Source organism: Tachypleus tridentatus, chromosome 1 (assembly GCF_004210375.1).
Source record: "Tachypleus tridentatus isolate NWPU-2018 chromosome 1, ASM421037v1, whole genome shotgun sequence".
Taxonomy (NCBI): Eukaryota; Metazoa; Arthropoda; class Merostomata; order Xiphosura; family Limulidae; genus Tachypleus; species Tachypleus tridentatus.
Genome location: NC_134825.1, coordinates 50,741,574 through 50,769,547, shown reverse-complemented (window position 1 = coordinate 50,769,547; position 27,974 = coordinate 50,741,574). Strand labels below are relative to the sequence as shown.

General features: G+C 31.4%; 1 protein-coding gene across 1 annotated transcript; it reads left to right on the top strand.

Annotated features, from left to right (window-relative positions):
• Positions 1-637: 637 nt before the first annotated feature.
• On the top strand, positions 638-27,974 carry mRpL38 (mitochondrial ribosomal protein L38). Its single transcript, XM_076496915.1, has 8 exons — positions 638-1,162; positions 5,504-5,659; positions 13,808-14,016; positions 14,269-14,387; positions 16,330-16,488; positions 17,796-17,932; positions 25,803-25,890; positions 26,313-27,974. The coding sequence occupies exons 1-8, from the start codon at positions 1,030-1,032 to the stop codon at positions 26,590-26,592; spliced, it is 1,281 nt and encodes a 426-aa protein (XP_076353030.1). The 5' UTR covers positions 638-1,029; the 3' UTR covers positions 26,593-27,974.

Sequence of the window (27,974 nt, the reverse complement as noted above, 5' to 3'; positions counted from 1 at the left end):
AATGGATGGTGCTGCATATCAGAGAATAGACACACGACGGAGTATAAATGTAAAGTACGTACTTTATACAAGTGTAATTCAAAAGTAAACAAGTAAGACTACTAAAAATTATGAATTTTTAACTGAAGTGGGGATTATGCTACAATAAGTAATGAAACAAGGATTAAAACCACTATTACAAATTTAAAAAATGTAACCCCGATTTTGTCAGTTTTATACACTTATCCGTAAACCAAAGCAAAAATTAAACCGTGGGCTTGCAACGCTAGAAACGGGGTTTCAATACCCGTGGTAGACAGAATACATTGTATAGCTTTGTCCTTAACTTAAAAAATGTCAAGGATTAAATTTATGATTGTGGTTTTAATTCTTGTTTCATTCCTTTTTGTAGTAAAATCCTTCCTTTATTTTCATATTTTTATACTTTTGTAAATATTAGAATGTATTCTTTCATCTGTTGCGAACTTTAGTAGTTATTGATACTCTGACCGTAAGTTCAGTAATATCGCATGAGGTTTGGTTTGTTTGTTTATTGTTAAGCACACCATTATACAATGGGCTATCTGTATTTTGCCCACCATGGGTATCGAAACCCGGTTACTAGTATTGTAAGCAAAAGTCATATCACCGTACCAATGAGGGCCACCAGGTTTAGCCAACTTAAAAGAATTAGGTTTTTTTTAATACACCTATTAATCTAACAAAACAAAAATTAAAACCTCGTTTTATTAAAAATAATAAAATTAGATGTATAAAATGTTCTAACAAATATTATTCCCGAAAATAATAATAATAAATGAAGTAGTTATAAAAGTTAATTACATTATTACTCAAGTCTTCTACGACAGCTTAAAATCATGCTATAATGGAGAAGCTTTAAAATTTTAAATTCGCTTTTTTATTATTTTAAATTACATTATATCAGAAAAAAATAACATCATGAAATTTGAAAGTTTTCCAATTCCCCACAATCGAAATAAAATTATTTTTAAAAGTTTGTAATAGAGGGCAATCAGTATTAAAATCAAAATGGCTGCTGCCATTAGATTGTTGGGAGGTGCAGTACGTTCTAAAAACTTTATTGAAAGGCCTTTAACTCGACTTTTAAGAATACGTGGGAAACCCCCTGGTATCGCTAGAACGTTAGAGCAAAGACTTGCTGGTAATTACGTATGTTATTAGATCTGTATAGTAATTCCAAAAATATTAATTTTAAGAGTAATACCACCATAGCTCCAAGAGAAAAGAATCTAGAAATCTGACATTTTGCACTAATTTTAAATGGGCCATGAAGGTGTCCATCTGGTAATTATTACTTATCTATCCATGTGCATGCACTCATGTATCTTTTTAATTAGGCAAGCTAGTGAAAAACCATATAGAAAAGAAGTGGTTCCTTATTAACAAGAAATAATATGTACAGGAAAACCAGTGCATTCCAACAATAGTTTTATGTCATGTTGCTTAACAACAAAAGTTTAACCTAATATTATTAGTTCTGTGTACTGAAAGTATAAAATTAAGTGGATAAAGCTCAAAATTGAAAGAAATATTCGTTGATTCTTAATTTAGATTCTCTTTTGATTAAATTCAGAAATGATTTAAATTTAAAATTGCATCGATATTTTGACTTGCATACCTTTATGACTTTTTATGTTTCTGGGAAATATAAAAATATTTAAAATATTTTTGACTGCTTTTTTATGCTGAAATATGTTCACAATACACACACTGACATAATCATCCAGAATATGTCAACCTAATAACCTGAGTGAAGTCGGGTACTTTCACTAGTTGTATAGTTACTGAGCTTTCTCTTAAACTCACTTAAATTTACTACTTTCACAACATCTGAAGGCAACCTGTTTGCAAAATAAAACTGTCTTAGTTGAAGATTACTCCCAAAACTTGTATCAGTATCTTCTAGTCCTAACATTATCACTACTAAGTATGAAAGAAAATAATGAATTGGTTCCTTTACCAATCTTAAACACCTCGGTCAGATCCCTTTGAAGGTTTCTTTTTTGAAAATAAATCTGTTTTAGAGACCTTATTTTATCCTCATATGACAATCCCTCCATTCCAGGCACCATTGTAGTAACTGTTCTCTGAACCCTTTGCATAAATTCAATCTCTTTTTCTAATGTAAGGAGATAATGAAAACAAATCCATACTAAGGAAACTCTTATACCTTATAATAATTTTGAAGTGAGCATTCATTAATTTTTTTTATGAATAAAAGATTATAACTTTAATCATGTGTCAAAATGTTACATAAGTATCTGTGGAAGATTTTTTTTGTTACTGCTCTTCATAATATTATAGATAAGTAAGCCATCCACCAGTACACTGGAATTTTACAAACATTATTTACTTATTTCCACAGCTGCAGTTATTCTTTTGCATTGAAATGTTTCTAACATTAAATAATACTATAAAGTACATGTATTTTGCCAATTTTAAGTTACTTTTCACTTTGAGAATTGGTACCAGACATCTAGGATCAGAATGCAGAGGTTTTCTTTTATTAAATTTAAGGTATTGGTTAGATTCAAAAATGGAAAAATAGCTCAGTGATGAGGACTCAAATATTTTAGTTGTTTTCTTCTAGTTTACTGATGATGGTCTTTTTAATAATTAGTAAACTGTGATGTGATAATGATACTGGTTTATTGTGAAGTATTTAATCTTAAGTTAATTTCTACATAGTTTTAGGAAATATTTTTTCCTTGTTTTTAACTTCTCAACTATATATCAATATGAAATGAAATAGTATTTATAAAAATCAGTTATAAGATGTATATTAAGTCATCATTCAGAAACAACATTGTTAATAAAAGTTTAATACAGTAATATTCCTTATGTATTTATGCATTGACAATTGATATATTTGATGAATTGACATATTGCCCATAACTCTGTCCATTGTAAAAAAATCATAACTGTTAGAAAGAATTAGTTAGGTACACAGTACTTGGCAGTTGATCCTACATTGATTAATTTCAGTTAATCTAAACCTCTGCTAGTGTACTATGAGCTAATAATAAATATCTCAGTGTTCAACTTGCTGAGAAAAACAAGAATACCAGTATCATTGATTGCCACTTGTTTGGATACTGACCATTCTCTAGAATCATTAGAATATCAGGAAAAAAAATAGATTGTACAGGGTGGCCCATAAGTCCGTACCCATCCATATATCTTATGTATCCAGTGTATCTGTGTGCTGTCCCTCATTCTCGCTGCATAATATTATGTGACGCCATGTTCTGCGAGACAATTTCAAGTGTAAATGGACTTAAATCTGCCATATTTCTCTGACAAAAAAGAAAAAATTTATAATACCTGTGTAATTAAATATAACATAACATATGGATGGGTAGGGACTTACAGGTCACCCTGTACATTTTCTTGTGTTATGTCTGAATATGGTACAAATGAACAGGTAAAGTACACTTAGTATGTAATTGTCCAAGAAAGCTCCAGACAGGAATTGTACATCTTTACATGTAGAAGTTAAATAAACTACTTTTTACAACTTGTTTCATTGTTTTACCAAGTGAAATTTGAAAGTGTTTATTGAAATGTAACAAATCACCTTACTGTAAAGATTGTCCATTAGGTTTGTGTTTGTATTATCATTCATCATCCAAAGTTGGGGGGACTTGAGTACCATAATTTTTGTATGGTAACTGGAAACTGTCCAACAGTATGTGTGAACTATTTTAATTTAGGGTTTTTACCTGAGAACCTCATTATAAAGATGATTCATTGTGTGTGTGTGTTAGAATCCATCACTCTGAGTTGGTTAGCTCAGTAACATTAATATTTTTATAAGGTGACTTGAAGGTACCCAATAGTATACATGGGCTATTTCATTTTAGGATTTTGGGCTAAATAGAATGATAAAAATGCCTGAAATAATGCATTATTTGTAGACTTCTGTTTTTATCATCCATAGTTGACTGTCTCTATTACTATAGTGTCTTATAATTTATATGGTAACTAGAGATTTTCTGATGATGTAAATAGGCTATGTTGTTTTATGATTTTTACCCAAGAAGAAGGTAAAAAACTTTCTCAAATATTGGATTTTTTTAAATACATTCTTGGCTTCCATTACCCATAGTGACTGGTTTAATTAGTATAATATTTTGTATGCTAACTTGAAATTACCTGCCATTGTATGTGGGCTATTTTGCTTTAGTACTTTTGCTCAAAGATGTGGATAAAAACTTCTGAAATATTGCATTATTTCAGGACCTTGTTATAGACTTTTAGTTTTGAATTTCAAGACACAAGTACTTAAATGAGTCAGTTATTACTTTCCACAGAGCAGTGTATATAATTACTATCTGTTGAAGTTAGTAGTGATTTAATAACAATAGAAATAAGGAAACAACATCTGATTGTCCTTGATACAAATTTTATTTCCTTAATGTGTGCCCTTAGCCAATAATTATAGGCTTTGCAGGGTCACTTTTTAATTATTTGTACATAAATTGCATTATATCACCTATAATTCATTTTAAACCTAATTTACATTATGCTCAAGATAATGCATCATACTGTGAAAAGTTTTGTCATTTTAAAATACATTCCTTCTTCTTGGTTGTGATTTTGCAGTTTTTGTTCCTAGAAGATATGAATAAGCCTTTATTAGTGACTATCTGTTGTTTTGATGGCCAGGTGGTTAAGGCACTTGACTTGTAATCCAAGGGCGTGGGTTTGAATCCCTGTCACACCAAACATGCTCGCTCTCTCAGCCGTGGGGGGGCATTATAATGTGAGGGTCAATCCCATTATTTGTTGTTTAAAAAGTAACCCAAGAGTTGGCAGTGTGGTGATGACTAGCTACCTTCCCTCTAGTCTTAAACTGCTAACTTTGGGACATCTAGCACAGATAGCCCTCGTGTAGCTTTGTGCAAAATTCAAAACAAACCAAACCAATCTGTTGTTTTATTTGAAACATAGGATGACGTTGTACCATTTGATAGAACTGTGGATGACTTCTTGAAAAATTTATAAATTTGATCTAATATTAGTCCAGAACAGGAAGTTTCTAACAACAAACTGTTCATTTTTAAAGCTACCAATTTTGTAAAATAAGTCAATTTTGCAATTTAAGTTTGGATTCTGTTGTGAATAAGTCTGTAAATTATTTTTTGTATTGTATTAAAATACTGTTTTCATGACAACCCAGTAATATTATCTGCTTAAAACATTTAACCTGAGATAATTTGTCAGATAAAAACATTATGTATTTACTAATTCATTGGAATAATGGTTTAACTAAAATTCATGATGAGTTCACATTAAGTTTTATTAATTTTGATGTATTTTTAGTTTAACATTTTTGTTCTTTATAAATGCCTTCATAAATGTCTAAATTTTAAATTGCATATTTTCCATGGCACTTTATTTGAAAAATGGAAATTATAAAGTTATAGTGTGCACTTTTAAGCACTTTTTTTTTATAATGTATTAAAATGTATTTTCACAGAACTAAATCCTAAGGATCCTGAGTTGGATAAGCAAATAGATATAGGGTTTTATCGACCAATTCCTCCACGTAGAAAACAAATAAAAGAAAGGCTAGCCATACGAAAACAGTTAAAAGAAGATGCAGTATTAGCTGAAAAAGCAAGGACAAGAACACGTGAGTCCTGAATTTTTTAGTTGATTTAGTTGATTACATAAGTTTATTTTGGTATGTATTTCTAAAAACATTAATTATAAAAAACAAACACTAAAATTATTAGAATACGTGCTGCTTTCTGCTCTCTAAGTGATCTATAGATTGATTGTTTGCATTACATTACAATTATACTTTTTAATGAATATTTCTTTGATCCTACATGGGTCTCCAGTAAGAAGAATATAACAGCATCTAAATCACAAACCTTGTATGGTACATGCCTCTTCCAGAGAGGAATTTGGGTTAATGTTAGAGGCAAAATGGAATAAAAATCAATAAATTGGATTTTTTATTTAAATCATTTTTTTATACTTTGGTTGAAATGCAAGACCTCTATGTTAAAAATATTTATTTTCTCTTTAAACCATTTTTATCTTAAGTACAGTGGTCAGATTTATTTGTCATCGATGTTTCACATACTTTGTATCATTCCACATATATTCTCCTTTATTCAGATCTTTCTTTCTTTCCAAAAACTTCAGTGGCTTGAGAGGGTACTTCCTCCTCCTTGTTGATTTCCCTTCCTTCTATTTCCCACCTTTATCCTTGGTTGGCTCCAGATGGGTTACTATGCCCTATCTGTGTTCTTTATTGTTAGGTTCCCACTTATTCATTTCTTGACAGATATCCTCTGTTTGTGAATTTTCTTCTTCTACCCTGATCAATTAGGTTTGGCCATTAATGCAACCAGCTTATTCTTCCTTATCTTCCTGCAACTTGTTTCTGGTGTTTTCTCATCAGTTGAGATACCTTACTTTTTCCCTGATGTCTCATTTCAATTATCCTTCAGAGGAACGTCTTCAGTCATGTTGAATACTCCATCTGCATTCCTATCTTGCTATCTCTATTATATGGCTGTATCTTCATTTTTGGGTTATTATCTTCCATCTGTAGCTACTCTTCAGATTCATTGAGACTGTGATTGATTGTCTTTTGTATCTATATGTTGTTTTACAGTACTTTTCACTTTTGTTTTATTTTTACTGTCTGGATCCTGCTCTTTGGTGAGTGGTGCCTCACCAGGTATACCTTTCATAGTCAAACCTGCATTGTCATCCATTTTGACTGCTTATGTGTTTGTCCTGGTCATATATTGGCTTCATTAATATGTACATTCTGAACTGTGCTCACCCATAGACTTCATGACTAAAGCAGAAAGGGATATCTGCCCATTTTTGCCATGCTTTAGATTGAGTAAAGTAGGTATGGTCGGCTTTTCAAAATAGGGTTTTCTTGGTCACCTGTTCCTTTGTCTCCAGTGTTGTCATTTTTCTAGACTCTCTACTCTATTACTCCCCATTCTCTTTCAGTGGAGTATGAGAATCCTTATCACATTCCTCTTCTAAGCTATTGGGGTGGTGGACCATGGAGGCATCCTTCTGAATGGGATAATGATTAACTATACACATACTGATAAAACCATTTATTTAAGAGTATGGCAGTGATATTCAATGTCTTCCAGTCTGATGCTCCATGTCTCTATGCAGTTATCCAAGGGGATGTGGTAACTTTATAGTAAACTATCAAAATTGCTATCACCCCAAGGATGAGATTCCTCATCCTTCCCCTATGTGGATGTTGGTTCCCTGTGACTGGGTTTTGGATTCAGAGCTACACCAACCAACATAAGTCCTCACACATGTATAACAGATGTCTCTCTCTCTCTTCACTAGATTGATACACTTGTTCCTTCATCTTTATTGTGGGTCATGGTGGAGGTACTTGCAGGTTCGTATAATTTTTTCTTTTACACTGACCCTTAATGATTTTATGAAGTTCTACCATTAATGTCGTGTTCCATTAATAGGTCAGGGGATACAAAATTCCATCTGATCTGCTGAACTTAAAGTGAAGATGGTGTGATCCTCTATCATACCCCACCAGTATGATCTTCTTCCTTACCTCCACATGATTTTGGTTCCAAGTGGCCTTGGTTTTAGATTGTAGTTGACTTGCCAGTGGTATGCTTCTCATGCTACTCCTGCATGGATGTTGATTTTTGGATGCAGTTTACTTGTTGTGTAGGGTCCGTTGCATCCTAGCCACTCTACACTTAGGGGTACATCCATAAATATCTTTTACTGCAGAGGAAAGTGTCCCTCAGAAGTATATATTTAGTAAAGGAAAATTATAACTTTAAACATGTATTGGTTGAAAGAAATGTTTGATCTCTGTGTCTTATCATGGTTGGAAAAAGGAAATGAGAAATTCTGGTAGGTGTCTACAACCCAGTTCATAGCAGATTACACTTCCTCTAACATTAACTCACTTTCTTGTTATCCAGGGTGAACTATGTTTGTTAGGTCATGAGCTGAAGTAAATGCCTGTGTTTTGCAGTTGAATATTTTTTTTAAGTCTATAGGAATTTCAGTATTTATCAGATCTTAAAAATGAATCTTCCATGCTTCTATGGCATCTGTAATACTTTTTTTATCATGATGAACTCTATCTAAGGCAGTAGGGATGGAATTGAATCTGTTTAATAAATCTTCAAAATTTCATTTGAGTTCATATTTATGACCAGAGTGTGAATGTTGCTGTTTGCTTTGTCATGTTTTTTATCACATATTGTCATTACAGTTAACTAGTTTTGAATATATGCTTTCAAACAATCAGAAAATGTATTTTAGTGAACTTCACTCAAATGAATTAACTTGCTTTACACAATGAAACAGAGAAATGATTACTTCCAAAATATTTAGCTACTTATGTGGCACCACATGACCATTGTGTAGTATACTCTGAAGTTACTTATTGTATGTTCACAAAATTTTGAAATCTTTTAATAGGCATTAAAACCCTTTTCTATACACACAGAAATCGATTTTTAACTTAGTATTTTTAACACTTTGTCTGTAATTATACAGTTTCAGTGTAAACTGCTCCCAGTGCAAAGTGAGTTTCATGTTAAGATTAAAAATACTTCATCTCAAAATTTTCAGCTTTCATTTGTATGCTCTCTAAGGCTTCTAAAGAAGTATCAAATGTTTTTGTTTTTTTTGGTTTTTTTCAGGAAACTTGTTATTTGCTGAAGAGTCAGTCTATTTGACCACCCTCATAATCACTGTAAAATGTTAGGAAATAATTCTAAGTTACCATTTTTCTATCTGAAATGTATACAGATTTTAACAGGAAACCACAGTTGTTTCTCTTAAATAGCTTGAATCTTGTAACAGTATACATGTGTTTCTATTTTAATTTTATCATTTTATTGCCCATTGAACTGTGTTTAACTAATTGTCTCACCACACGCTGTAAATCACTTGGCAAATGTGCAGCTTTTGTTACCTTATCTAATTATGTAAAACATGGTCTACTTGTGAGCATACCTTGTAAACAATTTCTTTTAGTATATATAGTGTAACCTAATAGGTGTCTAATTTTTACATTTTAGTTACTTTTATAATATTAAATAAAGAATACATATGGGAAAAAGAAACATAGTACTTACCTGGGACTTCTGTTTTTTTTGCTGTTAATTGTCAATAAAACCTAACTCTACTTTTTCATGTTTATGATATTATACTAAATTTTTTGTTCAGAGTACAGAATAACATACAAAAAACAGACAATGTTCTATAATCTATTATTTTTTTGGCTTTCTAACTATGTGCTAAGAGTCACCAAAAATTTATGAAAGCTCCTCGTATGTTTCCCATCTGAATTAAAATTTGAATTAGAAATGTGGTAGACAGTTCTCTGTACAGAAAACAGTGTAACGTAATAAATCATTTGAAAAGTTGAAAATGCTGGTTTTTATTTATTATAAATAACATAGTATTAAATGTCAGAAGCGAATATTAGCAATTTCTGAAATAGAGGATGTGACAGGTGGGTGTGGCAAGTGGGATCTGTTTTTTGTAGTTTATGGCTCTGTAACCAAATAAGATTGAAGGCTATAAGAATTGCTTCCTCTAAGTGATGACAATATAATTAACAAACTGGCCTTCTTCTGCATCATCTTCTCACATTTGTGTTTTTTTATGATTCCTGTGTTATATGTAGCAATACTTTCTACTTTTTCCTTTAAAGATGGTATTATAATCTTCTGTAGAAGGTTTAATTACTTTACTGAGGTTTTAATTATTGTTTGGGTTTTCAGAAGTGTCCATTGTATCAATTAAATATGACTCCCTATTAGGACTAGTTACAGGTGCAAACATTCAAATCATTGACTGTTGCTTCACCAGTGTATGCTCATGCAAACCATGTTTCCTGGAAGAACTTCTAGCTTAGAGATTTTTATTTTTGTAGATAGTATCAAGCAATTAATTTTTCTATTTCATTACAATTTGGGAGCATAAAACTTGGTCTCATATTTGATACTCTTGTAACAAACCTTGAGTGCTCAACAAACCAAAGTGGGTTGTTTGTTGCATTACATAAATGAGATTGTGATTTTATTTCAACCTTTCCTGAATCTTTTAATGCATTGGTTGAATGCTGGATGATTCCAGAGGATCCACAATTTCTGTTAACTGAGTTCAAAGTTGTGTTTGTGAATCAGTGTCTTCATTGCTACCAAAGTGGCAACACTGATTGCTAACAAGTTTTGAACTACACATACCTTGTTTGTAAGTGAACACATGTTGTGGAGAGGATAGGTCATACAGTGATTGATCTAGGCTGAGATATTTGAATGATGTTTTTGGCCCTACTAATAAATATTTATGGAAAAGCAGGACTGTAAATGTATAGAAGCATGATGTATGTTATTGTTATAAGCTGTATGTTTAATATTTTATGTGTTTGTTTAATGGAGGATACACGATGCAACATCTGGAAAGCTCATGACAGATAATTTTTCTGTAGAATCTAAAAATTTGTTGAAGCATGTAGAAACAAGGGTATAATATAAACACCACAATTAATGGATTAATGAATCATTCTGTCAGTTTATCATTGGATGATTCAGATAGTTAGTAGTGAGAGTTATTGCATATATTCCTTTACTTAGCCTGTTTGTTATAAATTGGTTACCTGGGAAATTTTGCAAATGTGTTTATAAAAATTTAGGCATGCACATTTTTGGTCTTAAAAATCTTTTGAGAAGGAAGTTAGGCACACTAGTGAATATAGCCTGTATTGCAAGGAATGTTATTGAATGAAGTAAATTAATTACCATTGTGTGGATTGGACTTGGCAATACCTTTATTAAATAATTCAAAAGAACCTGCTCAGTGGTAGAACATGTTACAATATTTGTGACAGAAATGGGATTATTTTAGTGAAAATAAAATATAATCTTGATTAAAATTCAAACTTAAATGACAACCTGAACACAAAGTGAAATCAAAAATTTGTTGGAAGTGATAAAATTGTGGAAAAAAAAGAAGAAATTGTAAAGGACAGAGCATTAAAAAAATCAAGAAAAACTTAAAGAAGTACAAGAAGAGTGTGCTAAACTAAATGGAAGCTGTGAAGAAATATTCAGAAAAATTAAAAGATCAAAAAGAAAGAGACTGGAAATTGGATAATGAGATGGAAAGTTAAAAGAAGAAAAGAAGTAAAAGACAGGAATTTAAGAGGGAACTTAAAATACAGGAACATTTGAAGAGTTAAAAACAAAAATAAATAAGATCTATAAAGCTTTGAGGAAATATGAAGGGATTATGACAAAATGTTTGAAAAGTTCATAAAGGCATCAACACAATACAGAAAAAAGGAAAGCTGTAATGAAAAATTAAAAGTTCAAAAAATAAATTAGTGACAATAAAGCACTTGGAAAATGAATTTGTAAATATAAATACTAAACCTGTCCCAGCTTGTTTTGTACCTGTCCAATAATTCCTACCTAAAAACATTTAACTATAAAACTATGAAATACGAAATATGTTGAATGGCACTCTGTGAAAGCATGCACATTCCTGTCCATGCATATTGGGTTAAAAGGACGAGTTTTAATAACATTAAGCAACCTTTCAGCTAAAAATTGTAACAACTATCAAGCTTTGATAGGTGCCTTATCCAAAAGGTTTGGAATATCACACTAGAAATAAGTATCCAAAGCAAAATTCCAAGAGTTGTGTGTGGGGAAAAAGAAGAGATCTTAGCTAAAGCTGTGAAAAATTTGAAAAGACTGTCCATCTAACTTACCCAAATGCTCCACATAAGATGATGGATTCATTACCACATGACCAATTTATAGATGCTATAAGAGATGAGGATATACAGAATAGGCTGAAGTAAAATCAATGTACATATCTATAGGCAGTTCTCCAGTAATTCATTAAAATTGCAGATAACAATGAAAGATAGCATCAAGAAGTTATGGGATCATCAGATCAAGTAGTAATGGAACATACCTCCCCCCTTTTTCCTAAAAATAATGTAGAAGAATTGAAAGTATTAGTTAGACAGCTAGTCATACTGAATGGATGAAATAACTCGCAAGACAATTGTTTCAAGTATAACTTGAAAGGACAAAAGCCTGTGTGTGATAAACAGGTCTGCCAAAAGAAATGGAGAAGTGTTATAAGTGTGGGTAACATTGCCATTACAGCTGAGACTGTAAGGGATCAACACATCAAGGAGATTGCCCAAAGGATGAGTCATCAAGTCAAAGAAACATGAAAGAGCCAACTAGCTAATTAGATGAATTTAAGAGGTAAATTTCATCTGAAAACATTCCATCTACCACAAATGAGAGGTTTATTGTTTAAAATAATTAATCCACAACTCCATGGGTTAATTATGGAAAGTCTTGTAGTATCTTGATTAATGCTGTTTCTACAGCTAGCTTGTTTGACCTGATTTGGTAAGGAAAGGTTGGAAAGTTTCTACACAGATGAAGAAAGAAGGTGGATTGATGTGAACAGTAAATGAATTTAAAGTTCCAGAAAGAGGACAATTAGAAGTTACTCTTACTGTAGGAAACTTTTCTGTTCCTCTTGATGGGTTGGTAATTGACATCAAGAAAGAGTAAATATTGGAATGTTACTTCTTGTAAAGACATAGATGTAAGATTAGGCTAGCTTTACATAGTTTCACAGTATATATACTACACCAGAGGTTGAACTTTTAATAACAAGGAAGGCATTATTCGAAGAAATACAAGTAAGACTTCCACATCAAAGAAAATTGGATGTAGTCATCTTTGAGGCAAAATAGAAGTCTGATGTCCATATCACCATATATGATTATGCTCTGTCTGATGACCATTTATCATGATTATAATCATACAGTCTAGTTTACATTGCAGTAGGTTCTGCTATGAATCTTTCATAAACAAAGTACATTATTCTTCCCACTGTACTATCCTTGAAAGATGTAATTTACAAGGATGATGGTTACCCAGCATTCATTTCAACAGTCTAACCTGTACAGAAGTCCTTAAGAACTGCATCTAATGACTTAAAATATATGTTTCTATATGGAATAGCATATACATCTGTTTCATTTTGTATGTGATGGTTAAAAAGAAGGTGTGACTGGAAGCCTTCTCATGGTGAAGGCATACTTTGTTGGCCTTGTTTCCTTCTTTACTATACTGCTTACTGTTGTCTGAGGTATATGTGGATAGCTTTTGTCATTGACCATTGTTTCTGAATTCTTACTTGTTATAAGATGCCACACTTTGCTTTCTACAGTTGTGGTACAACTTGATACAGGTGAATGTCTGAATGGTTCTGGTGTCTCAAGTTGGTCAATATTTTGTTTTCCAATACTATTGAGAGTGAGAGATGTTCTCATCTTGGAAGTACAAAATTTCTTTGTAAGTATGTGAACATTTTGTATCAGGAAGTGCTGTTATATTCCCTGCCCCAAAACTGATTGGTTTTTGGTGGCTTCACACTATCTAAAAGATATCAACAATGTTAAAATGTGGTTCTGATATATCATGTTGTCTGTGATATGTGTGTGATTAACTGATCTGTATGATCAAATTCATTTTATTATAATGTATTTAACTTTCTGTGATCATAAAAATAATTCTAATATTCTAAAAGCAATAAAATGTAGAGTTTATCATTGCAGTTAATTAAGTTGTTTTGCTACTAATACCACAACAAGAAAGGTATTTTCTTGAAAATATGTCAGTATTACTTGTGTATATACAATATCTAAAATGAATGTATAAGTGTTACTCATTTAATGTGTTTTATTTAGTCAGAATTTCATTAGAAGAAGTTAAAGAAGAATGGAAGAATACAATAGGACCTCACCACATCAGAGAAGTAGCAGAGCATTATGGAATTTTTCAGGATTTATTTGATCATGCATACTTTACACCTTATGTAATGCTGGATGTGTTTTTTGATTATGATGACCAGTTTGTCACTCCAGTACATCGAGGAAACATCATTTATCCATCAGAGGTATAAACTTGTTAAATGTTACCAACAAAATTTTAGTTTTACCATTTAGAGTGTTTAGGTTGTTTTAAAACTGTTTTAATTTGTTTTAATAAAAATACCTAACTCATAAAAGAGGAAAGCTACAGCAAAATGTTTTAGGTGAGTGTCATTTTTTCAAGAATAATATTTTATTAGAAATTTGAAGAATGCACAACTAGGTTTCAAATCTCAAAAAGTATTTTATTTCTGTTGTTGTTTTTATGTAAACTACAGGCAGAAAAAGAACCCACAGTAGTATATAATGCTGAGAAAGATTCTTTGTGGACATTAGTATTAACCAATCCAGATGGTCACCTGCTAGATGGTCAGTCAGAATATCTTCATTGGTTTGTGTAAGTACATATATTGCTATTTCATGAATGTTACATATTGTAATAAAAGTATGTTTACTCATTAATATATTATAAAATTGTAACATTGTAATTGCTATTATTTTAGAAAGTAACAAGTTCTGTTTTAAAATTTAAAAAAAATTTAAAGAATAAAAGTTTGAGTTAAAGGTTTTAAAGATGTGTCAGCATATATCCAACTATGGATTTCTTTCTATCGGTCATTCTGATATTAAATAAAATTTCACTTTGAATGAGAACACAAAGCAGCAGTTTTGGAAAGTGGAAATAATGTTAGAGATATGTATCAGCTCATCCCTTAAGTAATGTCCAATTTTAGGTTCAGCAAAAGAGAAAGGATTTCAAATGCTCTTAATGTTATTTAATCAATAATGTATGTTTTATTATTATTAATTACTTTCTGCCAACGATTCACAAGCTTCTGAATGTCACTTCTATAAAATTCTTGGGGTTTGGAGGAAAAGAATGTGGAGAGGGTAGTTTTGACATCTTCATGTGTTTCAAGCTCTTTTCCATTACGATAGTTCTGCAAAGTTCAGAATAGATGATAATCAGATGGGGCAAGATCTGGAGAATAAGGAGGATATGGAAGTTTTTCCCAGTCTAGCTCTTCAATCTTTGAAGATGTGATTCTTGCTTTATGGTACTGTGCATTATCCTGGTGTAACACAACACCTTTATAATTGATCAAAGCAGGCCTCTTTTCATTCAGTGCAATATTCAAGCAGTCTAACTGTTGACAATAGAAGTCTGATGTAATCATTACATTGAATGGCAGCAACTCAAAATGGATCACACCAACAATATCCCACCAAATGCTGAACAAGATTTTCCTAGGGTGGAGGTCCATTTTGGGGTGTGCTTTAGCCAGTTTACTTGCACTGAGCTATTGTTTGCAGGGCTTAACATTTTTATAATGTATCCATTTTTTATCTCGAGTCACTAACCTGTCACAAAAAAAGGTGAGTTACTTTCATGAGAGTGCAGAGAAGTGCAAATGTCCACTCCTGCTCTAAGGTTGGCTTCTGTCAAATCATGGGGGACCCATTTTCCAAGTTTTGACACCTTTCCAAGCTGTTTCAGATAACAGTGAACAGTTGAATGGGTTGAAGTAAGCTTTTGTGCTAGTTCTTCAACTGTTACAGCACAATCTTTATCAAGTGCAGCCAGCAGCAAGTCATCATTAAACTCAACAGGGTGACCTAAGTGTGGTGCATCACTTAAGCTGTAGTCACCTGATCTGAACTTCTGAAACCACCTTCAACATTTTCTTTCATTGAAAGACTCTGCACCATAATTACCTTGAATGTTTCATGTAGTTTCTGCTGCACTATTACCTCTTTTTAAACTCTTAATGCATTATATGCCTAATGTGCTCCTCAGACACATCCATTTTCATAAGGGTTTATTTGATTAATAATCTGAAAGAGTGGAGTTGAGTTAGTTTCTTATATTTGTCTGAACATTTTTATACATTTTACATTACTACACATTTTAGTCAATAAAGCTTTCTACAAAGACATAAATGATGATGCACTTTCTGTATTAAACTTTTGGACACAAATGGGATGACTTGATACATTGCTTTCTACATAAAACAGTTGATGCTATTTTACCATAATTTACTGTATGAAAAGGTGAAAAAAGCACCGAATGAATTTAACAGGATAGCTAAATACCTTAAATATCTTCAGGTTTAAATAAGTTATTTTAATATAACAATTACAATTGTTGTTGCCAGCTTACAACAAAAATTCTGTCTATTTTGCTACATTAATATTTAAAACATTTGCACTGTTTCAATTGCCTAAGACTTAATTTAATGTGCTATTATTGTGTCAAAATTAATGCACAAAAAAATGTACTGGTACCCTTGATCCTTTGAGTGAAGTTGATCACTTCTGTTATTTTTATTATTCATCAGAGGAAACATAAAAGGAACGGATTTAACTACTGGAGATATAGTGTTTCATTACCTACAGCCCTTCCCTCCACGTGGAACAGGATACCATCGCTATGCATTTGTTTTATATAAACAGGAGGAAAAAATTGATTATTCATCCAAGAAACAACCTTTTCCATGGTAAATTGTAATTTTCATAACTGAAACGTAATTTCAAGTTATACAGTTTACATTGTTGTTTATTAATTTTAACAAGTATAAAGTGTTTCTTCTTGTTAAGTGATAAAACTAAATTTGTGTAATGTTATGCTTAATTATTGCAGCTGATTTACTGCATTACTTTTCATCTTGTATGGGGTGTACCATGTTGACCCAGTTACAAGGTGATATATTTTAGTTAATAATTCGGCTGTAAAAATTTATAATCTCCTTATAGTCATGACTGACCACAGGTCTCTTACCCCTGCTATAGCCTGTTATATTCCTGAAAGTCTAAATAGCATCATTGCACATATGCAGGCCAAATCTTAAACTTGAGGTCATCGCTAATTCTTGCAACTAATCTGCCTGTATGCTGTTCAGTTATACTATTGATTTTGCAAATTTTAAAAGAGGATATTATGACACTGATGTTTTTCTTGTCCTTTCTGAAAATTGAGTTTGTTTTATGTTCAAAATTTTCCTATTATCAGGCCAGTATGTTAATAATTCATATGCAATGTTTATCTGTCACTAAATGGTCCAATTTAATGTGATATTTATCACTTTCATTAGGCCTAACCATTTTTTTTTTGTTCTTTGTGGTGTTAAACACTAAAAGTTGTTTAAACAATAGAAATGAATAGCACAAATTATCATATCTATCTTTTCTCTGCCACAAGTTACCATCAACTGTACTAGACTTTAGGCAGTGACTAATGGTGAAAAAAGACAGATTTTAAGTGTTATTTTTTACATAGTTTTAAACCTCCTGTTGGATTTATTAAGAGCACAGAAGTAAAAATAATTAGTCAAGCACAGTATTTAGCATGAATGTTAGGCCTGTTAGTGTCTTACAGTAGCTTTGAACACTAATACCTAGAGCAGTAATTGAATTATAATGCACATCTAATACTATAAGTTAAGATTCAGAAAAGAATATCATTTGTATGAAAGTTTCAACACCAGGAAATATCCAGATAATCTTTGGCTTCAAACATTAACATTACATCACATACACTTGTAATTTTTTTAAAGTTAAAAGTTATATTTTGATTTAACTTGCTGTGACTATTGCAATTTTTTATAATAATGCTTTGAAGTACTGAGGAATTTAGATTTGGCCATTTGAGCTGAAAACTATGCTTATTTAATAGTATTTTTTAATTTAAAACATTCAAAACTATGTGAAGTGAACAAGAAATAAAGAACTTTTATATTTGTATATAACTCTGGTTTTAAAATGTCAAATTTTTAGTATTAATGTTTATTTCTTATATTTATTGCAGCTACAGCCTTAAGGCTAGAACATTTAAAACTTTTGATTTCTACAAAGCTCATCAAGAAGTGTTAACACCAGCTGGAATAGCATTCTTTCAGTCAACTTGGGATCAAAGCTTGACAGATTTTTTTCACAATGTGCTTCGTAAGTAAAGTTTTAATTGCTTCACAAGGAAAATGCATCTTGCATTAGCTTATGTATTTATTTAAACTTGTACGTACACTCACTTTTGACAGATATTTTTAGTTACTTTCAAATTCATTGCATAGTGACTATGAGTAACAGTATAGTTAGGCATTGTAAAAAAAATTTTCATTTACTTTTAATATACAAAGGAAACTCAAAAATACTTAAGTTTCCATGTATGAGGAGAAATATCAAGCTTTACACTTTTTCTTATGATATGTGTATTTTATATAAAAATGTACTTATTAATGTATCTCAGAATGGCTGTATTAACACTTTTATTGATAAGGAGAGAACAATGTTTCAACCTTCCTAGGATGTCTTCCTGAAGATGTATATTTAAATATAGGGTTTCACAGTCACCAATTGCACTGTCTTCAGTAAAAGATTTTCTGGCAGGTGTTGAACTGACATCTGTGCACTTTTGAGTCCTCTAATCATAAATTCTCCCCTCTTTCTTCAAGTGGAGTAGGAGACCATTGTCACTTAATAATTCCTAACCACTTGGATAGTATACCTTGGAGAGTTCCTTGGTGATTGGGCTCAGCACATTGCAGTGAGAAGTAGGATAGTGGTGACACTGTCATTATAGTCCAGGTCATCCCTGAAACAGTTAGTGTGTGCTTACCCTCTTCTTGTAACCTGATTTTTTCCAGTTAAAATGAGGTGAGCACACCTCACAGTTTGATCAAGTTCTAACCAAACTGCATTTATTGACTTGCAAATCACTTCTATGAAAGTACTCATCTGGTCATGTTTTCATTCCACCAATTCCTGTGATACTTAGAGCTTATCTCTTACTTGCCTTTTACCCCTTTACATTCTGGTTAAAAAGAGTATACTCTGGTCAAGACTAAATGCAGTTGCACATGGGTGTGCCACTGTGGTGCCCTTGCTCTTGGATGATACACTACTTGGGTTTTAGTTTTGATCATTTTCTGAAGAGAGGTCACCTAGGTTTAGTTTTTCACTGGCTCCTCCATCCATTCAACATTGGATTCTAACTATTCTGTATACAAGAGTAAACTATCATCTTAGAAGTTAATATTTTCCTTATCTGAAAATGTATTTTCAATGGATACCTCTACACATTTTCCACCCAACCTTCCTGCTTTGTCTGGGAATGAAATTATTTTAAGTGCAAGTGCTTACAGAGAATTATAGTGCTTGGAGGCTGTGTTACCTCCTACTAGTGGAGGGCTGTTGTTACATGATTATGATGTCATGCACCAGTATAATTCACATTGAATTCATGAATTTTAGGTGGGAGTTAGCTAGTAACATGTAAATCTCATAGATGAGTGAGAGAAATAGTTATTCTGTATGAAGAGGTGAGTATTTGTCAAAAATACATTTTCAGATTAGGAAAACATAAACTTTCAAATGTATTAAAAATACCTTCATGAAATTTGGGAAGTGTTTAGTTAACATTACAAGTATTTGTACTTGTATCTGAATTTACTTCAGTCAGTTTGACTCAAACAAATCCAAGTGAAGGTGTCTTTCATGTTAAAATAAAAATAATTTTTCCATCCAGTTTTATGTTTCTTTAACAAAGCTTGTAAAACCACCTAAATTAATATCCAGTTTTCTTTCAGCAAAACTATATTTTATTTGTTATTTTCTTTCTCTTAACATCATAGTAGCTCGGTCAACTTTACAAGACTTGTAACCACTATGATAAAGTAACAAAAAATGACCAGTCTTTCTTCCTAAAATGACTGTTGATTGTAGCAAAAAATTAGGACTATATATCCTAAACAGGTTCATATTTATTTTCATTCAATTTTATTATTTTATTGCTCCATGAACGATAAGACAAAAAATTACCAAGTGAGATAATAATTGAAGTTAAAGTAAACAAAATATTGAATTGTCAGGTATATCCATTACTTGGTAAGAAATTGTTGTATTTCTGTTGTTTTTTTATAAGGTTCTAACTTCTACATTTTTATAATGGTAAGTAAAAAATATGAATAAACAAATTGGGATATTTACTAGTTATTTGTAGGTAGGTCTTCTACCTGATATCTTGGTAAAGATTAAATATAATTTTTGGCAGGGTTCTTGGTATTTTTTGAAATTTTTTTATTCCAAATATTCAGTTTAGAACACAAAATAATAGCATGCAAAAGGAATACAATGTTGTGTAACTATTATTATTTAATTGGCTTTCTTATTAAGTTTTATGTTATTAAAATAATTCAACATATGTCATCAGGACAAGCTATATGTTACTAAAATAATTCAACATATGTCATCAGGACAAGCTAGCAATATATGTAAATGGAGTATCCATCCTGTGGTTGGAAGTTGTGTAAATTCATGATTAATGAAAGGTTATCTCAAGACATTAAAAATTGCTTCCCTTGTGCGTGAGTGTAAAAAATACCCATAAATCTGCTAAACACAAAATGTGAAACTGCAAGTTTGCATGTATCTTTGCATAGAACCAACAAACTTTCATGCCAATATGTTTTCATATTTAATATCCATCAACAGGGGGTGAAATAGTGACAAAAATGCCAATAAAAACTAAAACTCAAAATACAAAATTGCAAATTTGTATGTATCTCTGTAGACCCAATGAATTTCCATACCAAATTCAGGGGATGAAGTAGGGATAAAAACATATGTAAAGACCAGAAAATACAAAACTAAAACTTTATATTGTACCCCTGCATAGACCCAATGAACCTCTATACCAATTTTGGTGAAGGTCCATATACCTCCTGCAAAGTAGTTACACTGACATAAAATGCACAACAGACAGTGCTTTTTATGTAGTTTCAGTAAACTAGAATTCTTCTCTATTTTGTACAAATAATGTCAGAAGTAATTATTGACAAACGTAGGAAGGTGTGGCATGTGGTTTGACTTTATGGTATGTAATTTTCATACTAAAGATAATTAGAGGCTATAAATTGAATTATGTTTCAGCAATACTTGTACTATGATAGTAATTTATATTAAAACTCGGAAGCTCAAATAAGGGTGGAAGGAATGTTTAAATGGGCACTTTGGAACAAACAAGTGTCATGTGATACATGAACTTGAAGATTGAAAATTTATATAAATATTTCCTTTCAAAGTCAAAATATTAATAAAACTTTCATTAAAATTTGAATTTTAGCTGTATTTTATGCAAAGATTATTGATCTGAATTGATGATAAAGCCCTTTAATTAAAGTTTGAATGTAATTTTGTAAAACACTATTCTTCATTCATACATGTTAGGGTTAAATTATTCATTATCATATTACTCAAAATACACTACACATCATCAGATACTCCTGTATTTGCATATTAAATGTGTAGATATTGACAAGACTATGCTCAAACAGACCTAACTCTTGTGATAAAAATTTTGAATAAGCACAATTTTTATGCCAATTGCTATTTCACTATTCAAAATTAATCATGTTTGAACTATTTATAATCTCATTAAATCAGGTTTCAACAATATTTTCAGACCTAGGATCCAGCCTTAAATCTCTGGATCCAGGTTTCCTAACTTAACTTCACAACTGTTTGTACCAGAAAATGAAAGCTACACTAGTGCCTCGACCATATGAGCTTTGATTATCTGCAGTTTTTCCTTTTCCCCAAATTTTTCGAAATTAATTGTGCCATTACAATTATAAACTGTAATGTACATGTTTTGGAAAAATTGTCACTCAGAAATTAATTTTGGTTGCAGAAGTTCATGTGTGGCATGATATCTGAGGTTTTTGCATGCAGGATCTTGTATATGCTCAAATTGTAAGTTATTTGATTTAAACCTTTTCTCGCTTTTATTTTTATCAATTAATACAGGAAGACAAAATATTTGTAGTTTGGTTAATTTTATTTGATTAGCAATTAGAAGTGTAGCAAAAAAAACAACACCCCAATACACATCCAGATTTCTTAAAAATTTCATTTCAGTTGTCGTCTTCTGTTCTGTGCTGCATGTGTTCTGGTTGTGGTGGGGTGTAATCTAGTTACACATTATCCTCTTCCCTACAGATCAGTGGGATCTTCAGTCTGTTTTAACAAAGGCTTTTTCACAATAATTCCCAAGCATAGACTTGTACTAATTTTTATTTATTTTTCACAGTGTTTATAGGGTATGAATGCATTTCTATATCTATACCAGAAAAGGTACCAAATTTAGGGACTACATACACCTTTGTTAGGAGTTAAAATCAATAAAACTGGAACAGGCATTCAGAAGCAGAGGTGTTAAAGAAAAAAGTGTGGAATTGGACTCGTGTAACTCACAAAATTTGGAGAAATTGAGCGTGACTGACCAGCACTTGACTTTGATGATTATGATTACTTTTTTTTTTTGATAATGTGAGTAATGAAAGTAAAAGGATTATAATTGAAAACAAAGAACTTAATATATTGAAAAAGTTTATTTAGATTAAACATGACTTTTATCCACGACTTTTTGCTTTCCTTGGACAAGCAAGGATAATTGAGGCACAGGTGTACATTTATTTACTTTCACAGAAACAAGTGCATGCTTTTGATCACATGATATCAAGAACCACTTGATAATATTGCCTGAACTAACTGCCTTTGATCTCACATTAGTCTAAACATGCATGCTAATTCGTGAAATTGAGAGACAGAAGAAAAAGAAAATGATGTGACATTAATAGTGTGTTGTATAACCACAGAACTTCATTTGTGAAAAAAAACCTGAAGTGCTGAATCTGCTATTAAAATCCTCAAAACATAGTTTGTTTTAAGACTCAAAGAATATGAAAGTAGTACCAAAAGTGTTCTAAGTTCAAGATTCATTTAGTAGAGCCCTGTGCTCAAGTAAAATGGGAGAAAATACTAGGCACACCATAATGAAATTTTTAGCTGTCATGGTGACCTGGCTCCCAGGTATATTTATGCTTGCATTAAGTGATCTTTCCACACTGTTTATTATGCTCAGATGCAGATTGAGATAAGATACAGCTGAACTAGATTCATATTTTCAGTTGTAGGTGTATTATAATAGTGGCAAACAATTCCAGTATTTGATTGAAAGAATTAGGATCAGTTTCCTGACATACATGAACAACTTCTTACATTAAAAATTGAAGTTATTACTATTATGAATGTCAATAAATCAGTACATTTACTCTGAGCATTTCAATTATTACTCTCTTATGAAAGTTGATTGATAAGTACAAATTTTCTTTGTGTAAAGTAATACAAAAGAAAACATTCTTATATATGTGTGGCCAGGCATGGCCAGTTACATAAGGCACTCGACTCATAATTCGAGGGTCATGGGCTCAAATCCCTGTCACACCAAACATACTCGCCCTTTCAGCAGTGGGGGCTTTGTAATGTGATGGTCAATTCCACTATTCATTAGTAAAAGAGTAGCCCAAGAGTTGGCAGTGGGTGGTGATGACTAGCTGCCTCCTCTCTAGTCTTACACTGCTAAATTTGGGATGGCTAACAGAGATAGCCCTCGTAACTTTGCATGAAATTCAAAACAAACCAAACTTTATATGTGCATCTTGTAATATATATATTCATTAAGGTTTCAGTGTACAGCTTTGAGTTTATAGTTTGCAAGTGCTCATTGATGGAGTAATTTGTTATGGTTAACTTTTTCGTTTGTTTTCTATTCATTACTGGAATACAAGTCTAGCATTTGGTCCCTATGATTTCTTTAGTAAATTTTTAAGTATTTATATAGTTATGAATAAAGGATATGATTATCAATTGTATCTGAAGGACTGAATGTAGTTAAAATGAAACCTATGTAGCAAGCTTCATTTAGGTTTTACTCCGATTTCAGTATGATTTAGAGATAGTTTAGTCTGTAAAGAAATGAACTGAATCAAACTACGTAAATAAATTCCAAATATATATGGTGTGCAAATAGAGAAAAATAGTTCACATATCACAAGGTTAGAAAGTCCTTAAAGACACCTTAAATTTGATATAACAAGTTCACTGATGTAGATGAGAACAAGTTTCAAGAAAATGCAAGCACTGAAAATCTATTTCACTTTTCAACCTGAGACTTTTGGGTATTAGGAATTGGTGTTGTTCACATCATGTGTTTTAACATGGGAATAGAAAGTCATAATAACCCGATAGTGATATGTTTTCCATAGTTTGGTTGTTAAGTAAAACTTGAAAATTTGTATTTTAGTGTTTAACCATATATATGCACATAGGTGAAAGTGCATATCATGTCCTTTTTACAGAGCTACAGTCAAAGTCTAGCTGCTTGAATATCAAAACAATTCAATAAACTTGATTCAGAAACATAGTTTATAAATTAAATTAAACATGTAATATCATAAATGTTTTAAATCTTAATTTCAAAATAAAATATTTAAATAAACAACAGTTTTCACTTATATATATCAAGTGACTTTCTTTGCTATGAATTGTCTATTTATACTTCCTACCCCTATGTTATTTACTAAGTTCCTGAAAATTTGCACATTTATACATTAGCTATCCACAAGATAAAATGAAAATCCATAGCTACTTTCTTTAATGAATTATATGCGATAAACTGAAACTAACATCCCACTAGCATATGCTGTCTTCAAAAAAAAATGTTGGTAAGTCAGTTCTCTCAGATGTTGGCTATCGGATTATTTATAGTCAGTGGAAAGAGCAGGTTTTAATTTATTGCTGTTCTCACAGTCTGTTTGGAGTTGTTTTATATCTGTGTCATAAGTTGGCTATTGCTGATGTTGCTTCAAACAGGTGAGGAAATTATAATTCAATTATAGTAGTTTAAGGATTTTATTATCTTGCATGTTAACATCTTCTGTTCTAGTTGCATATTTAAATATAAATAATAAAAAAGTAAAATACTATAAAAATTCCCACTAAAAAATATGGTTACCTTTTATTGAGATTTAGAGAGCAGAAAAAAGTAGAAGACCCACACTTAAATACTAAGTTTTATTCCCCAGTAAGGGGGTTAAAGACTACTTGGGGCTTGCTTGTTTTAACAACTCACAACACAATATAGTAGTGTGTTTTCTGTCAGTCAGTACACACTGAAATTATATCACATAAAGGATAGTTACTGTTGCAGTTTGTACTTTCATGATATCAGTAAAACATCTGCTTGCCAATCACAAGAAGAATTATGCACAGCATGACATATAAACTTCAAAAGCAAGAAATAAAAAATATTTGTTATTCTTAATTTTAGTCTTATATACTCTTAAAAGTGAATATCTTTGAGGAACCTGTGCAAATATTTTATATTTTTTGTTATGAAAGTAACTAAAATTTAACAGTTAGAAAGCTATTAGGATAGTTAAGAAAAATTAAATAAATACAAATACTCATAGCATGAGTATATCTTGCAAGCACAGCAGGTTGAAATTTGATTGAACATCTTAGTAGTTTGATGCTATATTTGTTCAACACATTCTTGTTATGATGATTCACTTTGGTAGTGTTAATCTAAGTGGCATTGAAGTAATAAATTAGAAAGACTGGGAGATTTGAACTGCATTAGCTTTGACTACAAGAATAATTAGTGTGTAATGCTTAGATCCTAAGATAATTGCCTCCACCAAGTCAGTATACAGTGTTATGGTTGAGAAAATAACAGGTAAAATATAGTTTTTCTGAAAAACTGTAGGACACTCAGCTTATGAAAATGAAATTGGAAAATTTTAAGATGAAGAAAGCATTTTTGATCTTAATAAAAAATCTCAGTACTCTTGGGCTAGTAAGTCTTAGGTTCTGACTATCAATTCACAGATGAACTTAATGCATTAGGTTTAAATTTTGCTGGAAATTGATGTGTGCTCAAGTTAAATGATTAACTACCTGTTATGTATCTTTCCAGAAATGAGAGAGCCAGTCTATGAATATTGCCACAAAACACGTTATATCAAACCTCAGGTTAAGTACCCTCACAGGGAGCCTTTTAATTTGTGAGTATTTTTTATCAGAACTTGGTGGCTTTTTTTCTTCAGAGCTGGCCTAATAGATATTACAATAACTTAAAAGATGTTTTTGTTAAAATTTCAGATCAAAATTTATGTTAACCAAGTTTTATATTTAAAATTTTTAACTTGTCTTTGTTGTATATTTTATCCTAAACTTTATTTTAAATTTTCCTTTTATTAAAGCAAAAGTACAATACTGGGTACATTTAATCCTTCTTAGTGTGTGTTTAACACACAGATGATTTGCTGGAGTTGATCTACATTATTATTAATTTAGTTCTTGTTGGTAATCTAATACTATAAGTAATCAACAAATAAAAAAGAAACTTGTATCAAAACTCTGTATGCAAAAATTGTGTAGCTAATTTATGAAGGAATGGTTTGAGTCAGTGGAACTATTTATTTAGATATCTTGATCGTTACCGGGATCCAAAAGATATGCGTAAGGAAGTTCTGCTGAAGCGACTCAAAATGATTGATCCATTTAAAGACGAGCCATCTACCCCCGAGTATCCCAATATTTACAGACTGGATAAAGATCTTCCTTCTTGGAAAAAGAAAGAAATATGGAAAGAAAGAAATCGATTTGGAAAGTATAGAGACTTAAGGCCTTTCACCATATACCCAGAACCAGATCTAGAGAGAATAGAACGTGGAATGAAAGCTTGGTTTGAAGAAAGTGACTGAAGCTGCAGTGACATAATATGTTAAATTAATATGTAAATAAATAGATATGTATGTGTGTGTATCACTGCACTTACAGAGTAAACTTTGAAAAATTAATGAGTTTACAAAACTATGAAACTTTTTCTCATTCTGGTGGAATTTCCTTATCCAACTTAGTATATTTTTAAGTTTTTCTAAGTTCCTAGTTAGTAAGATTTTAATGATACATTTGTGTAAATTGTACTTAAATATGTATATGATCAGGTATTTATATGCAACCAGAACAATTTATGAATAAGTAACATGTTTAAGACACACAGAAGTGGCCAATACAACATGGAAAATTTACACAGTATATAATTTGTTAAATACATAATTTCATTAATGTGTGTTCAAATAAATGTTTCAAATTTGATGCAGGTATTCTGTAGATCTGATAATCTTGAAAGTCAGATAAACAGATGTCATAAACATACAGTAATCTGCTTGTTTGGTAAATGTTACAACCTCCAATGGCTTTTCCAAAGAAGCTGGTTATAAGTTTGATCCTGTAACTGTGTTTACTCCGTAATGCAGAATAAACTCATTTCAGAGAGTAAATACAGGTACTTATACAAATTACTATGAATTTGGGATTTTTGCTTTTCTATATAACATTTATAATTATTGTTCTACTTTGTATGAGTTGGGAACTCTTACATTTGTAATAGTTGTCATAGATCATCTAAGGATAGTGGGATACACCATTAGGGCCATGACCTGCCATGAAAGTGTAATATTTCTTTATTCTTTGCTTTGTCCTTGTTTATTGTGTATGTAGTTCAAATCCTTTCTTTGTTCAGTGGCAAACAGGAAGCCCTTATACAAAACAATAAACAAACAGTAGGTAAATGATATGTTATTCTGAGTAAAGATTTTGTGTCATTTATATCATTTATTTCCATTTATATCTCTGTTAACTATAACTTCATATAACATCTGAACCTGCATTTAATGAATAATTTGTTTTCCTCAGGCAAATATTGCTGTTTACTAAAATATTTATGACTCATAGTCTTTGTTTTTCCTGCATGTATGTGATACTTAGGGTATATTATAACATGCTGTTACAAAATGTAACCTAAAGGGCAGAAACAATAGTAAAAAAACTCAGTATAATCTGACTAGAATTGGCTGCCAAAGGATATTATAAATTAAAACTATATGCCTACAAACAATATTCTGTGGTGAAGATATATTTAAATCTGGAAACATTAGAATCAGAATGGTCAACAGTAACAGTTTGCTAACAAAAATACCAGAGGGCATACAAAAAAAAAGTCAATCCTCAGGGGCAAATTCTTACTTTTCTTGTCTATTAACAGAAATTTATCCATACCTAGTAAATAAAAATATAAAAGCAA